A 24,947-nucleotide genomic window follows, 5' to 3' on the forward strand; every position below is an offset into this window, starting at 1 on the left:
TTACAGTTCATTTAAGGAAAGCAGTCAATTGAAATAAATTCATTAGGCCCTAATCTATGGATTTCACATGAATGGGAATACAGATATCGATCTGTAATACAGATATCGCCCTGGCAATCCTCAACATTCCCCTCTCGGGGGTACCCAACTATAAGCTTCGTCAACAGATTCATGCTTTAAATCAAAAACCTTCAACGAGCTACAGAACCCCTAAAGATGTCCCAACAACCCCTCCCCCTATGAAAGGGATGATGATAACTCATTTACCCCCCTGAATGTCTCCGGACCTTTTCCTAATCCCGATCTCTCAGGGTGGTTAGACTTTTGAATGACTTTAGAATGACTATGATTAAATTAAATAAATTTTATTTGAAAAATTAAGCAATTTAACATTTGTGGCATTCTTGAAACATTTGACGTGAGCATACGCCTTGATTACACGGTCTTAAAGGACACATATTTGAACACTTGATATTTTCTAACAAAACAAGCTACAACGTTATCATTACTTCTTAAATCATCATTATAAAGAGACCTAACATCTTCAAAAGAAACTCCCCGGGCTCTTTGGCATAGGTAGAATACACAGTGTTGACCACATGTAGTGGAAAGGTTATCTTGCACTTGTTTGATGCTCTTTAATAGATTTTGGGAAATGTGAAAAACCGGGGGGGAAGCCGTAGGAATCCCAAAAAGTTGAGATTTTTTTCCCTCCTTCGGCTTCTAATATCACAGCTAGCCAATGTTCACCCGAAATGTGTTTAGGATGGGTATTAACAATAAACATTTCTCAATAGGTAATTCATCACAAGCCAACACCACAAAATTGTTTTCCAATCAATCGGCTCATGAGCCCTTCCAACTCTTGGGTATTCATGTCTTTGCTCAACGATCCTTAATAATAATCCACTAAGACCTGTCTTCGGGCATTCACTTCCAAGATTGAATCAGAGCATGCATAAACAATCATGCTAACTGTACAGGTGTAAGGTGTACGGAAACGCATTTCCAGCCTGAGGTTACCTTGGGACACCATAGCCAGATTTCCTGAGGTTTCATCATCAGGTGATAAATTAAAAGCATACAATGTGTAACCCTCTGCAAAATCATTTCTGTCAATAGGTAAAGAGAGATCTTTTAGATGCCTCCCTGTAGCCAAAATTCTCGCACAGATATGTTGTTGTTAAATTGCGGTTGGAAAGCCTTAGCAGGGACCTGACGTCCGTCCTGCAGAGAGCTACATACTCTGCATTGAAATGTTGAAAATTAAATGGGTTTTTATCTAAGCTGCCCGTATTAGAGGTGTGATCAACCAAACCTATAACCACGTATCGGGGTAATGGGCCCAGACTGCCCACAGGTATGCTAAAGGTTTTCATGGTAATTCTTTGGAGAGGGTAAAGAGCATTTCCTTTCATCAAAGCCTGTGAGTGACCCAGACAAACTGCCGGAGATACATACACTTTTTTAATAAAAAGCGTTGCCCCCAACACTTTTAAACTAAAGTCCCCGTCCTGGGCAGACATCAGGCAAAACTCATCCTTGGCCCTGGTTAATTTTAGTCTTAAATCAACCGAATTTAAGAGTAAACGTTCTTGAAAGAAAATGTCAGAGTGTATAGGCCCTAGCAGATGAAACTCTCGAGATTCGGCGCAGTAGCGAGCGCGTGCCTTCAGTCCTTTGTTTGCACAGGTGGAAGGGTCTGTCGATTCCATAGAGACTCCGGCAGTATACTTGCTAAACCACCCGGCGCTGAATTGTGTCTTGAGAGTGTCTTCGCAGTAGTTGAGTAAACACTCCATGATGGCCCTATAAGGGTATGTGGCACTGCTTTGACTGATTACGCGTTCACCCAAAGTCACATCCACTTGGGAGAAGATGGTGGCCAAGGGGTAATTAATGAGACTCACTTTGGCATCGTCTGCATTATTAGTGCCATCTCTTTTGGTCACTTTTAGACGCAAATACACCAAGGTGTTGTTGAAGTCCAGATAGTTGTCACCGTGGCCTGGTATGAAAAATTCTATAGGACCGTTGTCGGTAATGGCAGAGAGTGGGGCTATCTCCACATAACTGGACCTATCTATTGAATGTTGGGTTAAGGGGGCCGTGAAAAGATCGAGCTCTGTCTTTATAGCTTCAGAGGACATGCGGTGTAAAAGAGCCATGTTGCTTGTTCTTTTAGAAAATACTTCAGAGTATTCTTTTTGTAGTTTTTGGTCCAGACCTCCTCACTTTACCACGTCTTTGACTGTGTTTCTTTTAACTGTTAACCTCCGCTTTTTAGGGGCAAGCCGGCGCCTTTTACCCGGGGGTGTCTTTTTTGGTCTTTGAGACAACATCATTAAGCCCCGAGCCTTCTTGATGCTCGGCATCTGGTGATGCCCTTCTGGTCATAGCATTGGCTACAACCTCACTTACTATATTTTTTGCCGCTGATTTTAAATGTGGTTTGGCTATGCTGAGGCCTCTCTTCATAAACGGTAAAACCATCCTAAAGAGGTTACGAAATATACCTCCTATCCCCGAACCGTACATGGTCGGGGAACCATAATAGCCGGGTAACCCATTACGCACTTGAGCAACATAGTATGAGACATAGCGGTTAGGGTCGAGATGTTGGTGGTCCATAACCCTTTTAATTTATTTGTATTATGTTTATAACAATATACAGTGGGGCAAAAAAGTATTTAGTCAGCCACAATTGTGCAAGTTCTCCCACCTAAAAAGATGAGAGAGGCCTGTAATTTTCATCATAGGTACACTTCAACTATGAGGGAAAAATGAGGGGACAAAATCCAGAAAATCACATTGTAGGATTTTTAATGAATTTATTTGCAAATTATGGTGGAAAATAAGTATTTGGTCACCTACAAACAAGCAAGATTTCTGGATCTCACAGACCTGTAACTTCTTCTTTAAGAGGCTCCTCTGTCCTCCACTCGTTACCTGTATTAATGGCACCTGTTTGAACTTGTTATCAGTATAAAAGACACCTGTCCACAACCTCAAACAGTCACACTCCAAACTCCACTATGGCCAAGACCAAAGAGCTGTCAAAGGACACCAGAAACAAAATTGTAGACCTGCACCAGGCTGGGAAGACTGAATCTGCAATAGGTAAGCAGCTTGGTTTGAAGAAAGCAACTGTGGGAGCAATTATTAGGAAATGGAAGACATACAAGACCACTGATAATCTCCCTCGATCTGGGGCTCCACGCAAGATCTCACCCCGTGGGGTCAAAATGATCACAAGAACGGTGAGCAAAAATCCCAGAACCACACGGGGGGGACCTAGTGAATGACCTGCAGAGAGCTGGGACCAAAGTAACAAAGCCTACCATCAGTAACACACTACGCCGCCAGGGACTCACATCCTGCAGTGCCAGACGTGTCCCCCTGCTTAAGCCAGTACATGTCCAGGCCCGTCTGAAGTTTGCTAGAGAGCATTTGGATGATCCAGAAGAAGATTGGGAGAATGTCATATGGTCAGATGAAACCAAAATAGAACTTTTTGATAAAAACTCAACTCGTCGTGTTTGGAGGACAAAGAATGCTGAGTTGCATCCAAAGAACACCATACCTACTGTGAAGCATGGGGGTGGAAACATCATGCTTTGGGGCTGGACGACTGATCCGTGTAAAGGAAAGAATGAATGGGGCCATGTATCGTGAGATTGGTGTGTTTTGTCATTACATACTTTTTGTATACCAAAACAAATGTACATACTGGGTGATTGCTCTGTTGCTATGTTGTGTGAATTGTTAACCAAAATACTTACAATTTGTTGATCTATACAACACAAATGAATGCAGGTTTGACAAATGTATATCTTTGTGTATGCATTGCATAATGCATTGTAATATAGTAGTTAACTGTCCTTGTCTTTGAATTGAGATTAGTGTTGTTGATGTCAGCAGCCAGTTATGATCGGGGTTAGAATATCAACATTTTTTCCCCTATTGTTTTTTAACGATTTATTTAACATAGTTATGTAAATGTGTATCTAAATCGTCACTCAAACAATTTGATTTCTACCTCAGATATTATCCTCTCCCTTTCGCGCTCTTCTACTTTTCTAATCAGTAAGATGCCAATATTGCCATCATATCTCCGTCATCAGAGTCATCTCACTGCAACTGTTTTCCTTCTCTCCCAACCATCCATTTGGGTACTGCAGTTGCCCACAAGATTGAATGAATAATAGATTTCCACTTTAGGGATACTGTCACGGCCGTCGTAAGAAGTAGACCAAGGTGCAGCGTGGTGAGCGTACATATTCCTTTATTTATATGACGCCGACAAAAAACAATAAACAATCCAAAACAACCGTGAAGCTAAAGGGCTATGTGCCACAAACAAAGTTAACCTCCCACAAAGACAGGTGGGAAAAAGGGCTACCTAAGTATGGTTCTCAATCAGAGACAACGATAGACAGCTGTCCCTAATTGAGAACCCTACCCGGCCAAAACATAGAAATACAAAACATAGAACATAGAATACCCACCCCAAATCACACCCTGACCAAACCAAATAGAGACATAAAAAGGATCTCTAAGGTCAGGGCGTGACAGATACCCTACCTACCTAAACATTTGGAGCACCTGCTCTTTCCATGTCATAGACTGACCATATGAATCCAGGTAAAGCTATGATCCCTTATTGATGTCATTTGTTAAATCCACTTCAATCATTGTAGATGAAGGGGAGGAGATGGATTAAAGAAGTACTTTTAAGCCCTGAAACAATTAAGACATGGATTGTGTATATGTGTCATTCGGAGGGTGAATGGTCAACACAAAAGATTTAAGTGCCTTTGAACGGGGTAAGGTAGTAGGTGCCAGGTGCACTGGTTTGAGTGTGTCAAGAACTGCAACGTTGCTCAGTTTTTCATGCTTCACAGGTTCCCGTGTGTATCAAGACTGGTCCACCACCCAAAGGACATCCAGCCAACTTGACACAGCTGTGGGAAGCATTGGAGTCAACATGGGCCAGCATCCCTGTGGAAAGCTTTTGACACCTTGTAGAGTCCATGCCGAATTGAGGCTGTTCTGAGGGCAAAAGGGGGTTCAATATCTACATATTACTAAGTGTACAAAACATTAGGAACAGCTTCCTAATATTTTGTACACTTAGTATATGTAGACATGCATTTCCCAGATAATGGTGTCAAAGCAGAGTTCAATGACAGAAGCGAGGACCCCTCAGGGCCATAGTCCAACCCTATCAAGGCATCCAGGACTCACCAGGAGCAGCACAAGGAACTGCTGCTAGCCCACAAAAAGTAGGCACCACAAAGATGAGTATAAGCATAAGCCCTTTACACCGTACACACTAACTCTGATTTGATCAGGACATCAGGATTCCAAAGCAGAGTCTGATCATCTGGAAAGACCCAAACAAGTGTTCCTAGTCCAATTTGGAGCTCAAGCGCCTAACGTTCTAGGAGCATTCTGAAGTTCCATGTTGAGCATCTGGCTGCCATTCCAATGTTTTTTTGTTGTAGTGGATAAATATCATAAATAGTTATCAACCTAATTTTAAGAGTTTGGCAAACTATGCAGAAGTTGAAGGACATTGCCTGAAAACGAATCATGCCTATTAAAACAACTCATTGAAAACTGTGTAAGAGACATCTAATTCCTAGGTTTGAATATGTTATGTGAGGAGGACTCAGTTGTCGTGTTATACATTTGAAGCAACAAAAGTTTAGATAATTTGGTCATGAAAACATGTGTTCCTATTTCTTAGTGTACCTCAAACCTCTCCAATGTCTTTCCATCACCAATAGTGAATCCTCATGTCAAGCATGTCGTGATGTACCAAGCCATACTACTGTATTTAACAACCCTAAATGAACCCATTACACCCAGAGCCACACTACATGGCCAAAAGTATGTGGACACCACTTAAAATTTGTGGATTTGGCTATTTCAGCCACATATGTTGCTGACAGGTGTATAAAATCGAGCACACCGCCATGCAATCTCCATAGACAAACATTTGCAATACTAGCTACCGAGTTCCAAACTGCCTTTGGAAGCAACGTCAGCACAAGAACTGTTCATCAGAAGCTTCATGAAATGGGTTTCAATGGCCGAACAGCTGCACACAAGCCTAAGATCACCATACGCAATGCCAAGCGTCAACTGGAGTGGTGTAAAGCTCGCCGCCATTGGACTCTTGTGCAGTGGAAACGCGTCCTCTGGAGTGATGAAACAAGCTGCACCATCTGGCAGTCCGACAGACGAATATGGGTTTGGCGGATGCCAGGAGAAAGCTACCTGCCCAAATGCAGTGCCAACTGTAAAGTTTGTTGGAGGAGGAATAATGGTCCCTGGCGGTTTTTCATGGTTCGGGCTAGGCCCCTTAGTTCCAGTGAATTGAAATCTTATCGCTACAGCAATACAATGACATTCTAAATTATTCTGTGCCTCCAACTTTGGGGCAACAGTTTGGGGAAGGCCCTTTCCTGTTTCAGCATGATAATGCCCCCATGCACAAAACGAGGTCCATACAGAAATGGTTTGATGAGATTGGTGTGGAAGAACTTAACTGCCCTGCACAGAGCCCTGACCCCAACCTAATCAAACACCGTTGGGATGAATTGGCACGCCGACTTCGAGCCAGGCCTAATCGCCCAACATCAGTGCACGATCTCACTAATGCTCTTGTGGCTAAATGGAAGGAAGTCCCCGCAGCAATGTTCCTAATTCTAGTGAAAAGCCTTCCCAGAAGAGTGGAGGCTGTTATAGCAGCAAAGGGGGGACAAACTCCATAGTTGTGTGGACAGGCTCAGAATAGACTGATTCAGAATAGACTGTTGTACTGTATGATGCCTGGGAAAGGCCATGAATCAGCATTGGCTCTCTCCCAACTTTTACAAGAATAGACTGATTCAGAATAGACTGTTGTACTGTATGATGCCTGGGAAAGGCCATGAATCAGCATTGGCTCTCTCCCAACTTTTACAAAATGTCTTCCTTCCACTTCCACAGTCCCACACATTGACAATACTGTGTTTGTGTGCAGAGACTAGTCAGAAACTCATACAACATCACTGATACGCTTTGAAAGCATAAGGATATCGGGAACTTGGAAATATATATAACCAAGGACAAACATCGACAAATATTCACATTGAACTAGCTGTGGGGGAATGAAATACTATATTGCTGTTCAATGGGTCAGTCAAAAGGGTGTGGATCTATGGTTGCAGTGTTAGGACTCTAATAAAATGGTACTTTAGAATGGAGGCACACATAGTATAAAGAAGGTACAATTGTAGATATTGTCCTTTGAATTTGATTATGCATAAAATGACTTTATATTTTTATTTTGTTTCCAGATTGGGGGGAAACATGGGGTTGTTAGCTTTGTTCCATGTCATACAAATGAAAATAGTTGGTTTGAATAAGTTAAACATAACTTATTTGACATATTTTTATAAACCATGAGCAGGGTCTACTGTATATCAAATCTAATTTAATTGGTCACATACACATATTTAGCAGATATTATTGCGGGTGTAGCGAAATGCTTGTATATAATTCATATGTCATGAAGTAACTATATGTTCCTAACACGTCTTATCTACATCTCTAAATAATGCTATATTTTGTGTTTCTATATTTCCATGTATAATATTAGAAACATGTAAGTGTTAACTGTATTTTTCATGCTTATGAACGGTACTGTATTTAAAAGTAGTTGTGCATCCGAGGATGTTTCTAAAGCATTGCACAGTATACAGTATGTTGACATTAAATGTTAACACTGTAGACAATAGAAATACATTACAAGCTAAATAACAAATATGAAATAGAAGTTGTTTGTATTAGAAGTTAGAAATCATTGTCATTGAAATGTAGCCCATAACTACGTTTCGTGATCCTATATGAAGTGTGTGTCTGTATTCATAGGTAACAGCAGGTATGCTTAGGTTGAGAGGTTCATTGGTTTAGCCTCCTACTACATTCTACCATTGAATAAAAGGGGTTTGCTTTTATTTTGTAATTCTCCCTGCTCCTCACATGACCGATCTAGGGAAGCACATGACCCCACATGACAAGCAGTCATATGATAAGACTTTAAACGTCCTCCTCTTGAAGTAACCCGTTTTTTTTTTGTCTGTACATTGTGTTGACCACGGTTGCGTTCGCGTCTAAGACGGCATACGTCTGCATTTATCGAATGAAGCTCCGTTACAAGAGTGAAAATCTAAAACTACGCTTGGGAAAAAGGTAACTAAGCGCAGCGCTTTAAAATAATCTACTTCTCTATAGAGCTGAAGTGTATAGACGAGCCCAACGTAAGGTATCTATTAGAAAGTACATAGTACATTGATATGTCTAACTTGTCATGTGTTCAAAAATAGGAGTCACACCATAGCCATAAACCATCATTATGCTTTCCTGAACGGGTCCTGCAAGAATAGTATTTAGGATATCTGAATAACGGCATTCACATTACACTGTTCAACAAACGTGTAGACCTACCAATTTTCTTCTGGCTTGATGATCGATTGTCTTGTTTTTGGAAGGTGCGATGTCTGTCGAGAAGTTGCAGCTGTATCGAGAGCAGATGCGCACAGAGCTGGACAAAGTGGTGGATTTCTGGCAGAAATACTCTCATGACACACAATATGGGTAAAACCATTTGATCAGATATTCACATATTTGTCGAAATGTTTTGTTATTTGAACATTTTCTTTATAATAATTCATTTTTACAAAAATAAAAAGTGTAGCATTGTCTAGCTGTAGGATAGTATGTATGCCATGTCTGTGAGATGAGATCAATTGACCATGTTAAACAATGTATTTTTCCAGTGGATTTTTCACTTGTATAGGGAAAGATGGAAAAATCTACGATGAGCTGAAATATGTCTGGTTGCAGGGGAGACAGGTAAACTCATCCACAAATGTTCAGTGATTGCCTTACCGCTCAACACCAAACAGCCAGACCAATGCAAAGGGCTGCTAATAACATTGATGTGCATATTCTGCTGACTGTTGCAGTGCACCTTGATTTGATTATTGCGTGGGTTTTCCTATGAATGTACTTTGTAAAAAGCAATAGTCTTTTCTTTTGGCCTTGAGCAAATTTCAGGTCTGCTGAGCGCAAACGTGAACATTGTGCAAATTCAGTGCATCTTCCAACGTGCGTTTACTGTGAAAACTGAGGCTGTCCCCTCTTTAAGTTACAGTTGTAACAGTGGTCAAGTAGGCTGCTGTGGCTATTTGATCATAATGTAGGCCTACCAGAGTGAAGAAAATGCATCCCATAACATTTGAACATGGAAATAGATGTTCTATCATTCAGCCTACAGTTGCAGACAATGTGTGGCTACAGTTGCAGACAATGTGTTGTCTTCAGTGTAGGCCTGACATTAACCGGTCTATCCACTTGTCCTTCAGACAAGAGGTGACTGAAAATGTTGTGGTGTTTGATGCAAGAAACCACTTTTCAAAATAAATGCATATTTATTCCCATACCATTATTACAGAGAATCAGACAAATTATGCTGCCCTCAGCTTATTCAAGCCTAAGTAGCCAATAGGCAGTCTCAAAATACAACACTGCCCCTTTAAGACAAAAAAAAGCTCTTTCATTTACTCACTTTTCAAAGTTGGCTAGAAATGCACACGTTTTGTGCTTTTGTAGGAAGCAGTCACTCCCCCATTTCTGACTACAAAGTATCTATAACTGGGCTAATAACTCACTAACTAGCAAAGGATATGAACAAATGTGCACACGTGGTTACATGTAGCTCTTGCTTTGAACTCAAAACAAGCGCATCAACTCATGACCGCTCATGCTGTAAACACAATCTAGTTCAAAGTGAATGGCACAGATCCATATATGGCAATGGTCGATTTGCATATAGGCCTACTGCAGCTCTGATTGGTTATGGAGCTCAGGTCTGTGTAGAGTACGGGCCGGAGTCTGGCCTGTCAATGCAATAGAATCCTACTCCAATGCGTTCTGCCTACAACAACATCTCTTGCTTAGTTAGTTTTGCACACTAAGTCTTGCATAGTTTGTTTTGTTTCAGTATGTTGCATTGAAAGGGGCTAATATTGCATGGATCCGATCACATTTCTAACAGTAAAGGGGAACTTTGATAGTGTTAACTAACAGGGAAAACTCTAGAAAGTGAACTTCAATTAAATCTTGTGCTTCTCTGCGCTGGCTGATATTTCTTCTGCGTGGCAGTAATGGGCTGCACGCCCTCGCACTTGCGCAGCTTAGAGGGAACATTGCTCAAAATATAATTTCACATTTTCACTTGGATCAATGTATCTTTGCAGGTGTGGATGTATTGCCGCCTATACAGGACAATGGAGCGCTTCAACAAGCCTGAGATCCTGGAAGCCGCCAAATCTGGTATGGGGGTTTGGTGGTTGCACAGCATCTTTGTCAGTAATTGGGAGTGAAAATACATACATATTCAGACTGTTAAAGCATTTTAGAGTGGATTTCCAAACACTTATCAGGTTGTTTTGTTGTTGAGTCCTGTCAGCTTTGCAAGGAATTTCCCAAGTAAGCATTTAGCTCCAAGCTTTTTCCAAAGGTGGTAGATGGTGAAATGTTTTCTGTTAGTGATTTAGTCGATCAATGCGAGTCCTTTAAAGAGGTCACCTCACCTGCTGTGCCAGTATTCTGACTCATTTAACGGATGCAAAGTTTTTAAAAATCCAAGATGGTGTAGCAGTGCAGATGTTTGTTGTTCTCCCGTGTACATTTGGTCTTGTCTTTTTTTTGTATACATTTCAATTTATTTTCAATCTCTTTTTCCATTTTTAAATTAAATATATCTTCCCGGCAACCCGCCTCACCCAATGTGATACTGATCTGCTACTTTTAGACCTTATTGCCAGAACCTGCATCAGAAGCTAATTGGCTACTAGCTATTTAGTCATTGTTAGCCACTGCTAGCGGCATTTACCTTTTGCACAGACACCAGCCGCTTTTAGCCTTCTCCACACTCTTGATAGCCTTTAGCCGTACCCTCATCCTACTCCTCTGTTCCTCGGGTGATGTGGAGGTTAACCCAGGTCCTGCGTGTCCCCAGGCGCTCTCATTTGTTGACTTCTATAACCGTACAAGCCTTGGTTTCATGCATGTTAACATCAGAAGCCTCCTCCCTAAGTTTTTTTACTCACTGCTTTAGCACACTCCGCCAACCTCTGATGTCATTGCCATGTCTGAATCCTGGCTTAGGAAGGCCACCAAAAATTCTGAGATTTACATACCCTACAACATTTTCCGACAAGATGGAACTGCCAAAGGGGGAGGAGTTGCAATCTACTGCAGAGATAACCTGCAAAGTTCTGTCATACTTTTAAATCCGTAAACATGGGCACCCTCATAGATATTATCCTGACCAACTTGCCCTCCAAATACACCTCTGCTGTTTTCAATCAGGATCTCAGCGATCACTGTCTCATTGCCTGCATACACTATGGGTCCGCGGTCAAACATCCACCCCTCATCACTGTCAAACGCTCCCTAAAACACTTCTGCGAGCAGGCCTTTCTAATCGACCTGGCCCGGGCATCCTGGAAGGATATTGACCTCATCCCGTCAGTAGAGGATGCCTGGTCGTTCTTTATAAGGAATTTCCTCACCATCTTAAATAAGCATGCCCCTTTCAAAAAATGTAGAACTAAGAACAGATAGGTCTGGAGTGAATTAAGGGCTATGACTGCCCTCGACCAGCACAAAAACATCCTGTGGCGGTCTGCACTAGCATCGAATAGTCCCCGCGATATGCATCTTTTCAGGGAAGTCAGGAACCAATACACGCAGTCAGTCAGGAAATCAAAGGCTAGATTTTCAAACAGAAATTTTCTACCAATCCTCGACTTCGATGTCATTTACAAAATAGCCTCCAACACTCTACTCAGCAAACTGGATGCATCCGTTTTGTCACCAAAGCCCCATATACTACCCACCACTGCGACCTGTATGCTCTCGTCGGCTGGCCCTCGCTACATATTCGTCGCCAGACCCACTGGCTCTAGGTCATCTATAAGTCTTTGCTAGGTAAAGCTCCGCCTTATCTCAGCTCACTGGTCACGATAACAACACTCACCCGTAGCACACGCTCCAGCAGGTATATCTCACTGGTCATCCCCAAAGCCAACACCTCCTTTTGGCCGCCTTTTCCTTCCAGTTCTCTGCTGCCCATTACTGGAACGAATTGCAAAAATCGCTGAAGTAGGAGACCTATCTCCCTCACTAACTTTAAACATCAGCTATCTGAGCAGCTAACTGATTGCTGCAGCTGTACACAGCCCATCTGTAAATAGCCCATCCAATCTACCTACCTCATCCACATATTGTTTTTATTTACTTTTTTGCTGTTTTTCACCCCAGTATTTCTACTTGCACATCATCATCTGCACATCTATCACTCCAGTGTTAATTTGCTAAATTGTAAATACTTTGCTACTATGGCCTAGAAGACAGTACTTAACCTGAGCGAAGACAGTACTTAACCTGAGCGAAGACAGTACTTAACCTGAGCGAAGACAGTACTTAACCTGAGCGAAGACAGTACTTAACCTGAGCGAAGACCGTACTTAACCTGAGCGAAGACCGTACTTAACCTGAGCGAAGACCGTACTTAACCTGAGCGAAGACCGTACTTAACCTGAGCGAAGACCGTACTTAACCTGAGCGAAGACCGTACTTAACCTGAGCGAAGACCGTACTTAACCTGAGCGAAGACCGTACTTAACCTGAGCGAAGACCGTACTTAACCTGAGCGAAGACCGTACTTAACCTGAGCGAAGACCGTCACTTAACCTGAGCGAAGACCGTACTTAACCTGAGCGAAGACCGTACTTAACCTGAGCGAAGACCGTACTTAACCTGAGCGAAGACCGTACTTAACCTGAGCGAAGACCGTACTTAACCTGAGCGAAGACCGTACTTAACCTGAGCGAAGACCGTACTTAACCTGAGCGAAGACCGTACTTAACCTGAGCGAAGACAGTACTTAACCTGAGCGAAGACAGTACTTAAGCAACAGAGATAATAGCTGTTTTGAACCACTTAGTATGGTGTAGGCTACATACAGGATATGAGAAAATACAGGTGTCATGAAGACTAAAAGCAGAAAGAAGTGCACCCAATGTTATCAACAGCATGAAGATACACACATTTCCAGTAGAAGACACAAAGATGTAATGAAACAGAAAAAACACTCCAATGTTAGTTTCAGGCTTTTCCGGATCTAGAACACAACCTTCTCCTATGAAACTAGTCTGTACATGCAACAGCTTATTTTCCTATTAAAAACCACCAACTCGTACTGCTTTTTATATTTTTTTATATATATATTTTTATGGTAAACATTGAGTGATCCTCCCCTTCGTTTTTGCGGTTTGCTATTCAATGTGTCATCGGAACTTAAAAATGTATACCACATTTTTAATTGGCTGCAGAAAAACAAACAGGAGTGAGGTAATAACCGTTTGTGGTCTTTATAGGGATATTGGTACACAATTCTAGTTGTGACAAGCAAACTTTGTTAATGTTTTTTTTTCTGTTTTCTTAGGAGGTGCATTCTTGCGACGCTTCGCTCGCATTCCCAGTAGTGGCAGCCCATGGAAGTGTGCCTTTTGTTTGACCAGGGACGGTAAAGCCCTGAAAGTGCAGAGGACCATCTTCAGCGAGTGTTTCTATGTCATGGCCATGGATGAGCTGGCTAGGGTCACAGGAGACAAAGACATGCAGGTAAAACAGCCCGGGGCACTAAACACTTCCACAATAAAGTTCTCTTTTAAAGTGGCAATATGTGATCGATACAGCCATGTTTTAATTCATTATTAATAATTAGTTTAACTGTTGAGCCCATGAGAACCCAAAATATAAGCTTTTTTTACATGGTTAAAACTATAATTTTGAAATCATGGAATGAACCTTCCATCCATAGTGCTGTCTCTGAATTATAGACAGAACATTTCTCCAGCCCCATCGTTTCGCTGTTTACCAACAGTGGCGGGGTCACCACTTTGTTGTTGTTTGAAATGCAGATTAGCCCTTTAACCTAAAGTGAACAAATGCTTTACTTTCTGTGGGGGGGGACACTTCCGTTTTGGCGAAAAGGGCCATGCATCAAAGACCCAATCAAATTTGAGCCGAATGGGGGCAAATATCTGCTAGCCAATCAGAACACAGAACCCTTAGTGGGGTTTGCCTGTATTAGGGACTATTTTATTTCTCATATGCTCTCGTTGTTACTAGGCGGAAGCAGCACAAATGATGGACCAGCTGGTCCACTGGGTCAGGGTGGACCCATCAGGCCTGGGCAAGCCCCAGCTTTCTGGAGACACCGCGGTCTGCAGCATGGCTGTCCCCATGATGCTGCTGTGTCTGGTGCAGCAGCTCACGGAGGCCCGGAGCGGGGAGGAGGTAGACAAGTACAGGGAGGTTGGAGGCTGGTGCGTAAAGCAGATCCTTCAACACCTTCAGGTAAAGAACTGTAGGCTTACAAATATGAAACAACCAGACCTAGGTTCAAATATTTATATATATATATATATATACACTGCTCAAAAAAATAAAGGGAACACTTAAACAACACAATGTAACTCCAAGTCAATCACACTTCTGTGAAATCAAACTGTCCACTTAGGAAGCAACACTGATTGACAATAAATTTCACATGCTGTTGTGCAAATGGAATAGACAACAGGTGGAAATTATAGGCAATTAGCAAGACACCCCCAATAAAGGAGTGGTTCTGCAGGTGGTGACCACAGACCACTTCTCAGTTCCTATTCTTCCTGGCTGATGTTTTGGTCACTTTTGAATGCTGGCAGTGCTTTCACTCTAGTGGTAGCATGAGACGGAGTCTACAAACCACACAAGTGACTCAGGTAGTGCAGCTCATCCAGGATGGCACATCAATGCGAGCTGTGGCAAGAAGGTTTGCTGTGTCTGTCAGCGTAGTGTCCAGAGCATGGAGGCGCTACCAGGAGACAGGCCAGTACATCAGGAGACGTGGAGGAGGCCGTAGGAGGGCAACAACCCAGCAGCAGGACCGCTACCTCCGCCTTTGTGCAAGGAGGAGCACTGCCAGAGCCCTGCAAAATGACCTCCAGCAGGCCACAAATGTGTATGTGTCTGCTCAAACGGTCAGAAACAGACTCCATGAGGGTGGTATGAGGGCCCGACGTCCACAGGTGGGGGTTGTGCTTACAGCCCAACACCGTGCAGGACGTTTGGCATTTGCCAGAGAACACCAAGATTGGCAAATTCGCCACTGGCGCCCTGTGCTCTTCACAGATGAAAGCAGGTTCACACTGAGCACGTGACAGACGTGACAGAGTCTGGAGACACCGTGGAGAACGTTCTGCTGCCTGCAACATCCTCCAGCATGACCGGTTTGGCGGTGGGTCAGTCATGGTGTGGGGTGGCATTTCTTTGGGGGGCCGCACAGCCCTCCATGTGCTCGCCAGAGGTAGCATGACTGCCATTGGGTACCTAGATGAGATCCTCAGACCCCTTGTGAGACCGTATGCTGGTGCGGTTGGCCCTGGGTTCCTCCTAATGCAAGACAATGCTAGACCTCATGTGGCTGGAGTGTGTCAGCAGTTCCTGCAAGAGGAAGGCATTGATGCTATGGACTGGCCCGCCCGTTCCCCAGACCTGAATCCAATTGAGCACATCTGGGACATCATGTCTCGCTCCATCCACCAACGCCACGTTGCACCACAGACTGTACAGGAGTTGGTGGATGCTTTAGTCCAGGTCTGGGAGGAGATCCCTCAGGAGACCATCCGCCACCTCATCAGGAGCATGCCTAGGCGTTGTAGGGAGGTCATACAGGCACGTGGAGGCCACACACACTACTGAGCCTCATTTTGACTTGTTTTAAGGACATTACATCAAAGTTGGATCAGCCTGTAGTGTGACTCCAAATCCAGACCTCCATGGGTTGATAAATTTGATTTCCATTGATAATTTTTGTGTGATTTTGTTGTCAGCACATTCAACTATGTAAAGAAAAAAGTATTTAATAAGAATATTTCATTCATTCAGATCTAGGATGTGTTATTTTAGTGTTCCCTTTATTTTTTTGAGCAGTATATATATATACAGTGGGGAGAACAAGTATTTGATACACTGCCGATTTTGCAGGTTTTCCTACTTACAAAGCATGTAGAGGTCTGTAATTTTTATCATAGGTACACTTCAACTGTGAGAGACGGAATTTAAAACAAAAATCCAGAAAATCACATTGTATGATTTTTAAGTAATTAATTCGCATTTTATTGCATGACATAAGTATTTGATCACCTACCAACCAGTAAGAATTCCGGCTCTCACAGACCTGTTAGTTTTTCTTTAAGAAGCCCTCCTGTTCTCCACTCATTACCTGTATTAACTGCACCTGTTTGAACTCGTTACCTGTATAAAAGACACCTGTCCACCCACTCAATCAAACAGACTCCAACCTCTCCACAATGGCCAAGACCAGAGAGCTGTGTAAGGACATCAGGGATAAAATTGTAGACCTGCACAAGGCTGGGATGGGCTACAGGACAATAGGCAAGCAGCTTGGTGAGAAGGAAACAACTGTTGGCGCAATTATTAGAAAATGGAAGAAGTTCAAGATGACGGTCAATCACCCTCGGTCTGGGGCTCCATGCAAGATCTCACCTCGTGGGGCATCAATGATCATGAGGAAGGTGAGGGATCAGCCCAGAACTACACGGCAGGACCTGGTTAATGACCTGAAGAGAGCTGGGACCACAGTCTCAAAGAAAACCATTAGTAACACACTACGCCGTCATGGATTAAAATCCTGCAGCGCACGCAAGGTCCCCCTGCTCAAGCCAGCGCATGTCCAGGCCCGTCTGAAGTTTGCCAATGACCATCTGGATGATCCAGAGGAGGAATTGGAGAAGGTCATGTGGTCTGATGAGACAAAAATAGAGCTTTTTGGTCTAAACTCCACTCGCCGTGTTTGGAGGAAGAAGAAGGATTAGTACAACCCCAAGAACACCATCCTAACCGTGAAGCTTGGAGGTGGAAACATCATTCTTTGGGGATGCTTTTCTGCAAAGGGGACAGGATGACTGCACCGTATTGAGGGGAGGATGGATGGGGCCATGCATCGCGAGATCTTGGCCAACAACCTCCTTCCCTCAGTAAGAGCATTGAAGATAGGTCGTGGCTGGGTCTTCCAGCATGACAACGACCCGAAACACACAGCCAGGGCAACTAAGGAGTGGCTCCGTAAGAAGCATCTCAAGGTCCTGGAGTGGCCTAGCCAGTCTCCAGACCTGAACCCAATAGAAAATCTTTGGAGGGAGCTGAAAGTCCGTATTGCCCAGCGACAGCCCCGAAACCTGAAGGATCTGGAGAAGGTCTGTATGGAGGAGTGGGCCAAAATCCCTGCTGCAGTGTGTGCAAACCTGGTCAAGAACTACAGGAAACGTATGATCTCTGTAATTGCAAACAAAGGTTTCTGTACCAAATATTAAGTTCTGCTTTTCTGATGTATCAAATACTTATGTCATGCAATAAAATGCGAATTAATTACTTAAAAATCATACAATGTGATTTTCTGGAATTTTGTTTTAAATTCCGTCTCTCACAGTTGAAGTGTACCTATGATAAAAATTACAGACCTCTACATGCTTTGTAAGTAGGAAAACCTGCAAAATCGGCAGTGTATCAAATACTTGTTCTCCCCACTGTATATATATATATATTTATTTATTTATTGTGTCTGATTGAGCCCGTTTGGAGGGTCAGATGGGAGGCGTTTGCACTTTTCGGGGCATTTCCATTGGTTCCATAGAATTGTCTATGACTGTCTTTGTACAGAGAGGTGGTACGGCCATTTTGGAAAGTGTCTCATCAGAAGGAAAGGAACTTCCTGGTTGCGAGGGGCGACTGCAGAACCCAGGTGATACCCTTTGTACTCAACTAAAGGAGATTTCTCTAGATCAGGGCTGTTCAATTCCAGTCCTGGAGGGCCAAAACACTTCTGTTTTTTGTTTCTACCTGGTTTTTAATTGCACTCACCTAGTGTCCCAGGTCTGAATTAGTCCCTTATTAGAAGGAGAGGATGAAAACCAGAAGTGTTTTGGCCCTCCAGGATCGACATTGACAGCCCTGCTGTAGATAATGTTTGATAAGCTCCATATTACTTATGTCAAGTCATTTAATACTATATGTTTTGTGTAATAACACTAGTTACTTAGTTAGACTGGATACTGCACATGTAGTGATATCTAAGATGACTGGGTTGTTACCATTGTATTGCCTGCCTGTTGTTTCTTTCCTTTCTGATTTCTTTTATATATACATTTGCCATAGGCCATGCACTGGAAGCAGGCTGGTTCCTGCTTCAGTACGGTTTGGAAAATGGGGACCAGGAGCTCCAAAGGACAGCAGTGGACAAGTTCATGGAGATCCCCTTTCTGACAGGCTGGGACAAGGAGCACGGAGGGCTCCTCTACTTCCTGGATGTGGACGGTTACTGCCCCACACAGGTACATCCTGTGAAAGTAGACTTAATATATTTCCGGTATGGGCCTCCTATGTGTGCACCAAACATTTTATGGGCCTAATCATAGAAATACATATAGAATCCCTATTCATTCAGTAGGCTCTCTGTGGGCCTAGTCTTAAAAGATTTGTAATATTAACTTTTATTATTTTTCATTTTGGCATAAACACAATCAGTCATTTTTTTTATTTGATTGTCAATGTTTTACTGATTCGGCGTACCCCCACTATTTATTTTGCTGGGATGCCGTACCGGACCGTAATGCCTTACTTTCACCCCTGCATACTGTTAGTTTTCTAAATGGAGTAAAAAACTCACGGACACTTAGTAAAACTCAAAACAACTTGATTCACCCACTGGGTCATACAGCTGCATAAGACAAAAAACATATTCACACAAGAACTGGTATTTAACCCTTTCTCCTATGCTGAGCCCCTCCTTACACATCTGGACAGGCAATTGCTGGATTTGAATCCCTGAGCTGACAAGGTAAAAATCTGTCATTCTGCCCCTGAGCAAGGCAGTTAACCCACTGTTCCCCGGGCGCCGAAGACGTGGATGTCGATTAAGGCAGCCCCCCCGCACCTCCCTGATTCAGAGGGGTTGGGTTAAATGCTGAAGACACTTTTTAGTTGAAGGCATTCAGTTGTACAACTGACAGGGTATCCCCCTTTCCTTTTTACACGTCTGTTGCTAGACAGAACCTTAGTGATTTCTGTTCTTCCTCACTTCATCTGACCTGACCTCGGCCCCAACTCCTCACTCCTCCCCATAGGATCCCTGATGTCTAACAATAACATATTCTGACAGAATGTAAACGTTCTACATTTCCCTCTCTCCCTCTGTAACATGAATAAGTATATTTCCTATTTTTAAGTTTGGAAGTCAGAACCCATCAATAGAACACTACGCTTGCTGCAAATGCATGAGTCGTTCAACCAACTATAGCATAAAAATCAGTGTAGGAGTCATTTGGCAGCTCAAACCCACACTCATCACAAAGGGTTGAATGGGTGAAAGTAATATGGATGAAATGGCAACAGAGTACCAAACCTTGTGCTTGTCCAACCCTTTCAAGGCCTTTATTGATTGACTAAATAAGGGAACAAAGTACTATAGAAATGTGATCCAGGGCCAATGTGTTCTGTTCTCACAGTTGGAGTGGAGTATGAAACTATGGTGGCCGCACTGTGAGGCTCTCATCGCATACCTGATGGCCTACAGCCATACCAAAGAGCCAGCCCTGCTGGAGCGATTCTCTCAAGTGTACGACTACACCTTCAGCCATGTGAGTGAACTCCAGTCTAATTGTTTTTTTTGTTTTTTTTTTGCTATCGTTCTGCTAGAAATAGACAATACATGGAAATGGGTGTCATTTTATATGTAGAGAATAAGTAACACAAATGTTAGATATTGCAACTAAAAGTAAGCTAAACTGCTTTGAGGAGCTAACCTTTTTCAATATGGTGTGCTGTTTGTCTGCCTGTTTATGCAGTTTTCTGATGCGGAGAATGGCGAGTGGTTTGGATATTTGACCCAGCAAGGGAAAGTGGCACTGGATTTTAAAGGAGGGCCTTTCAAAGGTGAGAATGTTAACAGGCCAGAGAAGGGGTTAGTCAGAAACCATGACGGGCACAAATAATTGTACCTCCTGTTGTTTGAGGCAATACAGTGATATATACATTGGTTTGATATATGCTCAATCTGTACTATTTGATGTTTTGCCCTTGTTTCTATATGTCCATATCACCCACTCTAGTGGATATAGTAAATACAATGTGGTTGTATTTGATTAAAGTGAATGCAAGGCTTCCTTTCCCCCAACCAAAAAGTGGTGGAGGCGCGACACTCTTCTATTTTATTATGAATTAATTAAAAACAGACGTTTCGGTCATGGTGGACCTTCATCAGACTGGTTTCTTTGCCCAAAATAAATGAATCAGATCAAATGTTTTGACCTTGTGTACGTCTGATTACACTGCCTTTCGTTTTATTTCAGGTTTCTTCCACGTGCCTCGGTGCCTTTATATGTGCGAGAAAATCCTGGACTCTATACTGAACAAACAAGAATCCTGAGGTCACCAACTAGCATGACCTGGACAATGTCATTTTATAATCATTATTTACACTGAGTATGCAAAACATTAAGAACACCTTCCTAATATTGAGTTGCATTTCCCCCTTTTGCCCTCAGAACAGCCTCAATTCGTCAGGGCATGGACTCAACAAGGTTTCGAAAGCGTTCCACAGGGATGCTGGCCAATATTGACTCCAATGCGTCCCACAATTGTCATGTTGGCTGGATGTCCTTTGGGTGGTGGACCATTCTTGACACACACGGGAAACTGTTGAGTGTGAAAAACCCAGCAGCTTTAAAGTTCTTGACACAAACAATATCCCGTTCAAAGACACTCACACTTTGATTAGCACACGTACACAATCCTTGTATCAATTGTTTCAATGCTTAAACATCCTTCTTTAACCTGTCTCCTCCCCTTCATCTACACTGATTTGAAGTGGATTTAGCAAGTGCCATCAAAAAGGAAGCATAGCGTTCACCTGGTCAGTCTCTTGGAAATGTTTTGTACACAGTGTAGGTCTATATTGGACAATGGTGTCAATTTCCTGAGATTCTGGAGACAGTTTTGAAAGCAAAATTGCAGATTACTGCATATGTTCTTAAAGTGAAGATGGCTTACATTTGATTAGTAACAGTGAAGGGGAAGAAAATGGATATACAAATAGGGGACACACACTGCAAAGTTTTGTACTAAGATGATTACATTACATCAGCTCAACTGTTTGTTGTGTTAACTGTGTGTTGTAAGCCCATATGTTTGGCATCTTGAAATATGAAACACAATTTAATAAATCCATGAAATCATAGGCAAATAAGGGAAATATTGTTATCACGTAAGGTGACCCAAAATCACTTTGTTATTTACCATAGAGAATATTGCAACAAGTTATTGAGTGTCAAAGCCTGCAAGCCGGAAAGACAGAACATCACCATCTATAACATTATTGTCAGGAGGTCATGTACCGGTGTGCAGCTCTGCATCCCTCACCAAGAGAAGCTTAGACTAATTTCACATAATGGCAACAAGGCTCTTGCTTAATTTGAAGTAGTGTTTGAAACTTAAATCATTTGAACTTTGAGCGCAGCAAGCAGCACCACAAAAATGCCCCATGACCCTTTTAGACCCAAGATAACTTGTTGTAGCTGTTCTATGATAAATGTATCACATGTAAATTGCGCTTTTATGATCCATAACCTAATTCATATTTTAAAATTGTATACTGTAGTTATATTATGATTTTCTTTCTAATTTTTCATTTACTGGGATGTTAATTTCATAATTTGTAGTGCTTTTTTAAAAGTCTAGCAGCTGTATAGTTATAAGGAAATAACCATTTACAGTAACTCATGTCTGGTCAATGATTAAATTAACCTACATGCAGCCAAACGTTCTATGACAGTCATTGAATAATACAATTACATTCTGTGTTATGTCCTTTCTATCTGTGATACTTGTATTTTCATAACAACAATGGACGAAGTAAAACAGACTGGGACACAAGGCAAAAACATTGCGGCTCATTTCAAGTAAATACCAGGTTTATACTGTAATGATTAATGTTTTAAAATATAAACTCAGCAAAAAAAGAGACATCCCTTTTTCAGGACCCTGTCTTTCAAAGATAATTTGTAAAAATCCAAAACTTCACAGATCTTCATTGTAAAGGGTTTAAACACTGTTTCCCATGCTTGTTCAATGAACCATAAACAATTAATGAACATGCACCTGTGGAACGGTCGTTAGGAAACTAACAGCGTACAGACGGTAGGCAATGAAGGTCACAGTAATGAAAACTTAGGACACTAGAGGCCTTCCTACTGACTCTGGAAAAACACCAAAAGAAAGATGCCCAGGGTCCCTGCTCATCTGCGTAAACGTGCCTTAGGCATGCTGCAAGGCAGTATGAGGACTGCAGATGTGGCCAGGGCAATAAATTACAATGTCCGTACTGTGAAACGCCAAAGACAGCGCTACAGGACAGACAGCTGATCGTCTTCGCAGTGGCAGACCACGTGTAACAACACCTGCACAGGATCGGTACATCCAAGCATCACACCTGCGGGACAGGTACAAGATGGCAACAATAACTGCCGAGTTATTCCAGGAATGCACAATACCTCCATCAGTGCTCAGACTGTCTGCAATAGGCTGAGAGAGGCTGGATTGAGGGCTTGTAGGCCTGTTGTAAGGCAAGTCCTCACCAGACATCGCCGGCAACAACGTCGCCTATGAGCACAAACCCACCGTCGCTGGACCAGACGGGACTGGAAAAAAGTGCTCTTCACTGAAGAGTTGCGGTTTTGTCTCACCAGGGGTGATGGTAGGATTAGCGTTTATCGTCGAAGGAATGAGCGTTACACCGAGGCCTGTACTCTGGAGCGGGATCGATTTAGAGGTGGAGGGTCCCCCCCCCCCGCTTGTTCAGGGACACATTCCATTTCTGTTAGTCACATGTCTGTGGAACTTGTTCAGTTTGTCTCATTTGTTAAATCTTATGTTCATACAAATATTTACATATGTTAAGTTTGCTGAAATTAAATGCAATTGACAGTGAGAGAACCTTTTTTTTTGCTGAGTTTATACATAGATACATAAATACATACAGTTGAAGTCGGAAGTTTACATACACCTTAGCCAAATAAATTTAAACTCAGTTTCACAATTTCTGACATTTAATCCTAGTAAATTTCCCTGTCTAAGGTCAGTTAGGATCACCACTTTATTTTAAGAATGTGAAATGTCAGAATAATAGTAGTGATTTATTTCAGCATTTTATTTCTTTCATCACATTCCCAGTGGGTCAGAAGTTTACATACACTCAATTAGTATTTGGTAGCATTGCTTTTAAATTGTTTAACTTGGGTCAAATGTTTCGGGTAGCCTTCCACAAGTTTCCCACAATAAGTTGGGTGAATTTTGTCCCATTTCTCATGACAGAGCTGGTGTAACAGAGTCAGGTTTGTTGGCCTCCTTGCTCGCACACACTTTAGGTTCTGCCCACAAGTTTTATATAGGATTGCGGTCAGGGCTTTGTGATGGCCACTCTAATACCTTGACTTTGTTGTCCTTAAGCCATATTGCCACAACTTTGGAAGTATGGTTGGGGTCATTGTCCATTTGGAAGACCCAATTGCGACCAAGCTTTAACTTCCTGACGGATGTCTTGATGTTGCTTCAATATATCCACATAATTTTCCTGCTTCGTGATGTCATCTATTTTGTGAAGTGCACCAGTCCCTCCTGCAGCAAAGCACCCCCACAACATGATGCTGCCACCCCCGTGCTTCATGGTTGGGATGGTGTTCTTTGGCTTGCAAGCCTCCCCCTTTTTCCACCAAACATAACAATGGTCATTATAGCCAAACAGTTCTATTTTTGTTTCATCAGACCAGAGGACATTTCTCCAAAAAGATCTATCTTTGTCCCCATGTGTAGTTGCAAACCGTAGTCTGGCTTTTTTATGGCGGTTTTGGAGCAGTGGCTTCTTCTTGCTGAGCGGCCTTTCAGGTTATGTCGATATAGGACTCATTTTACTGTGGATATAGATACTGTTGTACCTGTTTCCTCCAGCATCTTCACAAGGTCATTTGCTGTTGTTCTGGGATTGATTTGCACTTTTCACACCAAAGTATGTTCATCTCTAGGAGTCAGAACGCGTCTCCTTCCTGAGTGGTATGACGGCTGGATGGTCCAATAGTGTTTATACTTGCATACTATTGTTTGTACAGATGAACGTGGTATCTTCAGGCGATTGGAAATATCTCCCAAGGATGAACCAGACTTGTGGTCTACACATTTTGTTTTAGGTCTTGGCTGATTTCTTTTGATTTTCCCATGATGTCAAGCAAAGAGGCACTGAGTTTGAAGGTAGGCCTTGAAATACATCCACAGGTACACCTCCAATTGACTCAAATTATGTCAATTAGCCTATCAGAAGCTTCTAAAGCTTCCAAGCTGTTTAAAGGCACAGTCATCTTAGTGTATGTAAACTTCTGACCCACTGGAATTGTGATACAGTGAATTATAAGTGAAATAATCTGTCTGTAAACAATTGTTGGAAAAATTACTTGTGTCATGCACAAAGTAGATGTCGTAACCGACTTGCCAAAACTATAGTTTGTTAACAAGAAATGTGTGGTGTGGTTGAAAAAACGAGTTTTAATGACTCCAACCTAAGTGTATGTAAACTTCAGACTTCAACTGTACATACCAGTGCCAGTCAAAAGTTTGGACCAACCTACTCATTCAATGGTTTTTCTTTATTTTTACTATTTTCTACATTGTAGAATAATAGTGAAGACATCAAATCTATGAAATAACAGATA

At 42.3% G+C, this 24,947-nt stretch overlaps 2 protein-coding genes across 2 annotated transcripts in view; both read left to right on the forward strand.

The window, feature by feature from the left end:
• The window catches only part of LOC139542150 (transmembrane protein 51-like), a 29,739-nt gene extending 22,858 nt beyond the window's left edge, over window positions 1-6,881 (forward strand). Inside the window, exon 4 of the mRNA XM_071347241.1 lies at window positions 4,905-6,881. Within this exon, the coding sequence (XP_071203342.1) occupies window positions 4,905-5,018 (114 nt within the window). The 3' untranslated portion in view covers window positions 5,019-6,881. The remainder of the gene's footprint in view (window positions 1-4,904) is intronic.
• A 1,143-nt stretch (window positions 6,882-8,024) lies between these two features.
• On the forward strand, window positions 8,025-22,002 carry renbp (renin binding protein). Its single transcript, XM_071347239.1, has 11 exons — window positions 8,025-8,244; window positions 8,544-8,649; window positions 8,832-8,907; window positions 10,314-10,389; window positions 13,571-13,749; window positions 14,260-14,487; window positions 17,854-17,935; window positions 18,349-18,524; window positions 19,698-19,829; window positions 20,037-20,124; window positions 20,541-22,002. The coding sequence occupies exons 2-11, from the start codon at window positions 8,549-8,551 to the stop codon at window positions 20,615-20,617; spliced, it is 1,215 nt and encodes a 404-aa protein (XP_071203340.1). The 5' UTR covers window positions 8,025-8,244; window positions 8,544-8,548; the 3' UTR covers window positions 20,618-22,002.
• The last annotated feature ends 2,945 nt before the right edge of the window (window positions 22,003-24,947 follow it).

Source organism: Salvelinus alpinus, chromosome 17, assembly GCF_045679555.1.
Source record: "Salvelinus alpinus chromosome 17, SLU_Salpinus.1, whole genome shotgun sequence".
In the NCBI taxonomy this organism is placed as follows: domain Eukaryota; kingdom Metazoa; phylum Chordata; class Actinopteri; order Salmoniformes; family Salmonidae; genus Salvelinus; species Salvelinus alpinus.